This window comes from Acanthisitta chloris, unplaced genomic scaffold, assembly GCF_000695815.1.
Source record: "Acanthisitta chloris isolate BGI_N310 unplaced genomic scaffold, ASM69581v1 scaffold2456, whole genome shotgun sequence".
Taxonomy (NCBI): domain Eukaryota; kingdom Metazoa; phylum Chordata; class Aves; order Passeriformes; family Acanthisittidae; genus Acanthisitta; species Acanthisitta chloris.
This window is the reverse complement of record NW_008679535.1, coordinates 20,068-27,444: the sequence shown is the minus strand read 5'-3', so window position 1 is coordinate 27,444 and position 7,377 is coordinate 20,068. Positions and strand designations below refer to the sequence as shown.

Genomic DNA, 7,377 nt, shown 5'->3' with positions numbered 1-7,377 from the left:
TATTAAAAATTAAATAATAAATATAATGAGGCTTTGGATTGCTGCCTTGGAATTAGTAGTTAAATAACTTCTCTGCAAATATCCTGGTTTAGATAATTCAGATAATCTTAATGGCATTCTCTTGGTTTTCATAAGCAATATATTTGGATCTCTTAATCTATATTAATTCTGAAAGATTAAATAACTTTGAAGAAATTAAATAAAAACGGGGGCGAAGTATTGTGAGTGTAAAACCAGTTCTCACTGGTGGCTTGAGGATTACCATAAAACTTGAGCAGTTGAACTCTGCATAGTCAAAATGCACTTTTACCTGGGATGATGAGCTCTGAAGCTTTAGAAGCTCTTTTGCAGCCTCCTGAGTTGAGCTTTTTGGTGCATGGTCTACAGTGCTGAAACCAGAACCTCATTTTCAGAAAAAAGGGAGGGTGCAACCTCCCTCCCAGGAGGAGATCACAGTACTAGTGTTTTCTAGCTGATGGAAATGGTTCGAGTTTTGCTTTTAGGGACATAGAATTGTTGGTGTAACTGTTCAGAGCTTTGCACTTTGCTGTACAGGCCCCAGCCAGGGACAATGTGTCTTAGTATACTGACTACCAGCAGATGCCTCTGTTTTGTTTTTCCACCCTTCCTTTGAAATTCCTAGAAGCTGGCAACATTAGCAGGACAACTCCGATGTTACAGAGCTGAATTGTAAAGAATTTTACCTAAATCTTGGCAAAGTTTGAGGTACAGGAAGCATCCTCATAGCATCTTGGAGAGCAGTGGCAGTGCTGCCGTGTTTCTGTACAGTGGAATACAAACCCTTGGATGATCTTGCATAAATGGAGCCGAAGCAACCTCTGGGAAATGGGCAGATGTTGCTAAAATTACCCAATGTTTCCCAAGTAATTGAGTTCTTTGTCTGATACTAGATCAGGAGTTTTTAAGACAGGAAGATCTAAGTTGTATCTGCATTATTTAAAAAACTAAAAAATAAATTTTAAAAAATATTCCAGAGCCAAACTAACTAGTGAAATCAGGGAGAAACTCATGAGTGAGAGTGCATTGAAACTGAGTAACCCTTACTTAATATTTCTGATTTTTATGTTGCTTTTCTTCGCATTATTTAAGAAGGTTATTTTCTCACAGAGGCAGGACTCGAGATGCTGGGTTTTTTCCTCATATAAATACCTATAGTAAATGTTTCCCAATATATAGATATTCTGATAGTAATTAAAATGCCTGTGCATTCTTATTCTCATCTCTTAATTTTAAAATGCAGTTGAACGCAGCTTGATTTGTGTTAGTGTGTATTGTGAAATTCTGGGCGTGCTGAGTGTTTGACCAAGTCTCATGTGCACATTTTCTCACTTCTTACAGGGAGCAGGAACAGGCACAGGATCGACCACAGGAGTATCTCATGCGTCTCTGAGCACAATGAGTGTGGAAGCTGTGTGTGAGAAGCTAAAGCAGATAGATGGTCTGGACCAGAGCATGCTGCCTCAGTACTCTGCAACTGTAAAAAAGGTATCAGCTGAATTTCATTCATGTATTTACTGCCTAAACATGGAGATACACAAAGAAAAGGAAATATTTGGTTGCCTCTTTTCTTGAAAATGTTTATTGAAACACATCAAACATCAAAACAACATCCTAAGTTCTGTGCATGCCAAGTTAGCAGGACATTTTAATACAAGCATATATTTTTTAGAGAGAGTGCTCTCTGTCAAAAAGGAAAAAGTCTGAAATATAAATGCTGATGAGACTGGTTATTTTGAGAAAAGAAGTGAGAAAATGTTTTTCAAAATTGCCATGTATGATAAAAAGGGTTGCAAATGTGTTCTATATGCAGGTAGCAACATTACTTTTGCCCTGCAAGAAATTGGCACTTCTCTTCTGTTGTGAGTGGGGAAGATGGTTCCATTTCTTTCTTATCACAGTGCACATCTATTTGCTTCAGAAAAAGACCACTGTATGTTTTTCTCTTGCTGCTGTTTTCTCTGATAGATACATTGGCCCAGAATCATTTTTAGCTTTATTACATTTTTTCACCATTCTGTGTGCTCCTTTTACTAATAAAGAAAGGAAAAATATTAGTCATTAGTCATTAGTGAGTGTTTTTGCTGAGCTTGCTTTGTTCCGGAACCTGTCATATCTTAACAACTGCAGGAAGGATGTTGATTTGAGGATTAAGAGACAGGTTTATCATAGGAAGCCTCAGCAATGTTGCTTAAAGCAAGAAGTAGGATGTTAGATTGCAGGTCATTAAGTGTAGCTGCGAAAAATTTCAGTTGCTTCCGTCGCTCTAGAGTGTGAAAAGAATGTGCTCATCAGTTATCTCTAATGAGATTCCTCTTATTTATATTCTTGCATTTCTTACAAGTGATATCATGTTTAAAAGAAGGATGAAAATGGCTCAGCCTGGGCTTTTTCTTGGTTTGATTAAGACCATCTGCTGGGATATGGGAACAAAAGTGCTGAGATCCCTCAGTCTGAGCAGAGCTCTGAACTTGGGTTTACCATTTTCTGGCTACTCCACTAAGACATGGTTCCTCTTTTACATTCTGTGCATCCACTTATACACGGTATAAAGAGAAACACCTCATTGTTATGTAATGGAAATGGTTCTATACTGATCTTGGTGCTTTTGAAAGTTAAGCACTATATAAACATGCCTAATGTAAGGAATCACCTTTATGGAATATAGATGTTGTTTAGGCAATTCTGTGTTGATGAAGATTAGAAAGTCGTCTAGTCTTCTATCCCTGGGTATTTCTGATGATGGCAGGAGTGTAATCCTGTGTTATGCAGGAAGGGAACTTGATGGAGGTAGTACTTGATCTTAGATGCCTCAAGCCAGGGATCAGATGATGCCTGGGACTTCATTGTCTGATTATCCTCAGATGCTTGGATGTCTGTGTTTGTGTTCTGAGTTGGAGAGATTTAGGCAGATTAATGTGGTTTGTTGTCCCTGAAATTTTCTACTACTTACGTGTTGTTTCCTTATGTCTGTTTATAGAATACAATCATATTGCCTTTCGTATAAACATTTTTAGTGGGTTTAATGTTTCAATTTTTTTCCATGACACATAGGTGGCCCTTGTCTATCAGCAATCATCAATAAATATACTTACTTCTATGAAGACACATGGTTATTATATAGGATTGGACTTCAGAGTACCATTGGGGAATTTCACTAGTAGTCCCCATCCAACTTTAATTACCTTCTTAGTCTGTTACTGCCATGCCATAAGTCTTGTATTGGTAATTCATACCATTTAGTTTTATTTTTTCAGGCAAATATAAATGGCCGTGTCTTGGCTCAGTGCAACATTGATGAGCTGAAGAAAGAAATGAATATGAATTTTGGTGACTGGCACCTGTTCAGAAGCATGGTAAGACTTTTTGTTCAGTATTCAGGTCATCATAGATTAGTCCTTTTCAATATGAATCTCTTATGCTTTCCGGTTGCGTTCTGGTTGTCATCTTCAAGTTTGTAAGGGTTGTCTTAAAACATGCATGCATTTATTATGTAGTTCTTTTGTCTTTTTGTCATGAGTACTGTAATGAATAACTGGTTGCCTATGGATTTGCATCAGTTGATTGTGAACTCTGGAGTTTTGCCTCCTTTTTTTGTAGGACCTGTTTTTTCCTGTATGGGTTCCCTTTTCAAATTTGCCTATTTTAATGAAAAGGTCAGAACTTAATTCTTTCTGAAGCCTCTGTCCTTCTGTTAAAAGTTGGTCAGGGATTCAATGTATGTGTAATAATATGGGCAAGGAATTGGACAGCCAGGCTGCCAGAGAAGCATGGCATCTTCAGTTGCGTAGGCCTAATTTTTACAGGAACTTCAGTTAAAAATCGAGCCAATGAGATAAATGTACAGTATTCAATTGACTTGAATTACACAAGAATGTGCATTGCATGCTATTATCAAGCATACATATAGATATTTAATTTCCCCCATTTCCCTCCTCCCAGTTTGAGAGTAAATGACAGTTTTACAGTGAGGGTTATGCATCACAGAGAACTGTGTTGTTTTCTCTTCAGTATTTTTAGACTATTGCTAGTTTTCTTTCTGAAAATAGCAGTGTGTCTCTCAACTGCTAAGTCAGTCTTGAAAACACTGAGAATTACACAATGAGATTTATTGTTAGGTAAGAAGTGTTTGGTTTTGCTTTTAAAATTTTTAATTTATCACTTATAGTTTTACAAGACTTCAAGTGTTTTTGTGGTATATGCGTTCTTTTAAGGGTCTGAGCAGTAATAAGAATAATTTGTAAATACAATAAATTATTAAATATTAAAATGTGATTTGCAGTAAAGACAATGAATGCACTAGATCCGTGAATAGATTTTTCTTTGTACTGTTCCATGGTCACAACCACATACACAGCTACACTTTTACAGTTGTGAATTCCTTGTTCCTATTCTTAATAGAATTCTTGATTAGCAATTTTGAGAACTTCTTTTATATAATTACATTTAGACTGTCTCTTTCTGTGTGTTAAGGTACTTGAAATGAGAAGTTCAGAAAATCAGACTGTTCAGGAAGATCCTCGTGGAGCAGCTGAGCATGTTACGACTGCCATGCCTCACAATGAACTTACTCGCCGTCCTGGGCATAACACCGAGTTGCCTCACACTGAGCTGACAGGTCTTTCTGGTCAAGCTCCTTACACACTTAATTTCAGCTTTGAAGAACTCAACACAATCGGCCTGGATGAAGCTCCCCCACGCCATAGTAACTTAAGCTGGCAGGTATTTAATAGAGAAATGTCTTCTGCTTGCTTACCTGTGTGGAAAAGAGGTTTATTCTGTTCTTGGATACAGACAGGTCAAGAAATAAGTCTGCTGGCAGAGTTCAGATACTTCCAGTTCTCAGTCTTGATAAAGACTAGTTTTGCAGAGATGTAAACTCTAACCATACTCTGTGAGTCAGTCTTTAGGCTTTGCCATCTGAAAACTATTCATCTGTTACAGTAATCACTCTTTGAGACAAAAAATGAAAGCTATTGTGCTTTTCTTATCTAGCTTAGGGTGGTGTCTTGCAAGACTTCTGTTTATCATAGTATTCTGACTTGGTATATGAAATGGATGAATTTGTGCTGTCTTTCTAATACAAAATGCTAATTTTGTGAATGTGCAAAATGTATTAGAAAGGCCCATCTTGACATACAAATTAAATTCTTGTAATTATATACTCAAAAGAGTTAGCCTCAAATCCGCTGGATAAAATGCTTGTTTTGTAGAAATTTTTCATTATGGGGACCAACAATAAGAATACTTTGTAAGTTTAGTGAATGTGTGTGATTGCACATACATGATTACAGTAAGCATATTTTAATTATAGCATTGACAGTTTCACTTGCATAATCTATTTGCAGCAACAAAAATAATAATTTAAGCACATACTTAATGCTCTGAGTTACTTCATTTAAGAAGATCTGTAAAAGTAAAAAGAAATGCTTAATTTAACTGTTCCCTCTCTGTTTTCTTTTCAGTCACAAACTCGTAGAACTCCAAGTCTTTCAAGTCTTAACTCTCAAGATTCTAGTATTGAAATATCAAAGCTTACTGACAAGGTACAGGCAGAGTACAGAGATGCATATAGAGAGTATATTGCTCAAATGTCACAGTTAGAAGGAGGTGCCAATTCTACTACAGTGAGTGGTAGGTCCTCCCCTCACAGCTCAAGTGCTTTCTATATGGGCCAGAGTACATCAGGGGGTTCCTTGCACTCCAGTGCAGAACAGGAAAAAGGAAAAGATGGTGAACAGAAACAAGATGATGGAAGAAAATCCTTCTTGCTGAAGAGGAATGATGTTGTCGATTACAGTACTTCAGGTGTTTCTACTAACGATGCATCTCCTTTGGATCCTATTACTGAAGAAGATGAAAAATCTGATCAGTCTGGTTCCAAACTTCTCCCAGGAAAGAAGTCTTCGGAAAGAACAAGTATTTTCCAGGCTGCAGATTTAAAGCTTAAGGGAGTTACTCTCCGATATCAGAAACTTCCCAGTGATGAAGATGAGTCAGGAACTGAGGAATCAGATAATACTCCTCTTCTTAAGGAAGGTAAAGATAAGAAAACAGATAGCAAAATAGAGAAGCAGCCCAAATCTCCAGAACATGGTTCTGAACCTATTAGAACCTTCATCAAAGCAAAGGAGTATTTGACAGATGCCCTTTTGGACAAGAAAGATTCGTCTGACTCTGGCGTAAGATCCAACGAAAGTTCTCCAAATCATTCCCTCCATAATGAAGGAGCAGATGATTCGCAGCTTGAAAAGGCAAATCTTATTGAGCTTGAAGATGACAGCCACAGTGCAAAGAGAGGAATTCCACACAGCCTGAGTGGCCTTCAAGATCCAGCTGTGGTTCGCATGTCCATCTGCTCAGAAGACAAGAAGAGCCCTTCTGAAAGCAGTCTGATAGCGAGCAGCCCAGAAGAGAACTGGCCAGCTTGCCAGAAGGTCTATAACTTAAACAGAACCCCTAGTACAGTCACTCTAAATAACAACAGTGCTCCAAGCAACCGAGCTAATCAAAATTTTGAAGAAATACAAGGTATCAGAGATTCATCACAAATTATCCTGCACCCTGGCTCAGGTTCCAATCCGAGTGCGGTTCAGAATGAGAACCTGAAGAGCTCTGCCCACAAGCGGAGCCAGCGTTCGAGTTACACCAGGCTGTCAAAAGATTCAGCAGAGCTCCACACTGTTGCAGCCTCAGAGGGGGCTGGTTTTGGAGAAGAGAGAGAGAGTATCCTGTAAAAAGCAGCCAGGTTGAAACAGAGTATGCCCATGAGTTGTAGCTTCCTTGGAATTCTTTGTCAGTCTGGTTACATTAAGCTCTGTAGTTTAAGCTTTCAGTATCGTAATAGAAAGTCTAGGTTATTTTCAGTCATTTTCTTGGAGAGGAGGAGTGATTCTTACAAGAAGCAAACTCCTTCAGACCTTCCCCACGTATAAAAGTTGTACTTGTCAGCATGGAAAAAACAGTTCTTTGTTAAGACAGTGTGCAAAGGTTTGGTATGGGGTACATGTTACAGAAGTAAGAATGGTTTAGTTATTAAAATTATAATGTGATTTTACTTTTCTGTTGGGATATGTTTTACTTATCCCTTCTAAACATTCCAGTTAATTCTGCATACTTGCAAGTAAAGTTAAGACTGTTTCATCCTTGCCATTTGATGTACGAGATGCCAAAATTTAATATCACAACCTGTGACACCCTTATCAAACTTTGTGTTAATTTGTGGATTAATATGTGCAACACATTTATGTGGAAATTTGAGTGTTAAGATACTGGTTTGGCTATATGTATGCTCTTACTCTTTGTATGTTCAGTAATTGCTGTTGACTTTGTGAACTTTGGGTAGAGTGGTGATAAGGT

At 37.8% G+C, this 7,377-nt stretch overlaps 1 protein-coding gene across 1 annotated transcript; it reads left to right on the top strand.

The window, feature by feature from the left end:
- The first annotated feature begins 1,353 nt into the window (after positions 1-1,353).
- On the top strand, positions 1,354-7,134 carry LOC103804705 (kinase D-interacting substrate of 220 kDa-like). Its single transcript, XM_009077317.1, has 4 exons — positions 1,354-1,506; positions 3,276-3,374; positions 4,492-4,740; positions 5,484-7,134. The coding sequence occupies exons 1-4, from the start codon at positions 1,417-1,419 to the stop codon at positions 6,753-6,755; spliced, it is 1,710 nt and encodes a 569-aa protein (XP_009075565.1). The 5' UTR covers positions 1,354-1,416; the 3' UTR covers positions 6,756-7,134.
- The last annotated feature ends 243 nt before the right edge of the window (positions 7,135-7,377 follow it).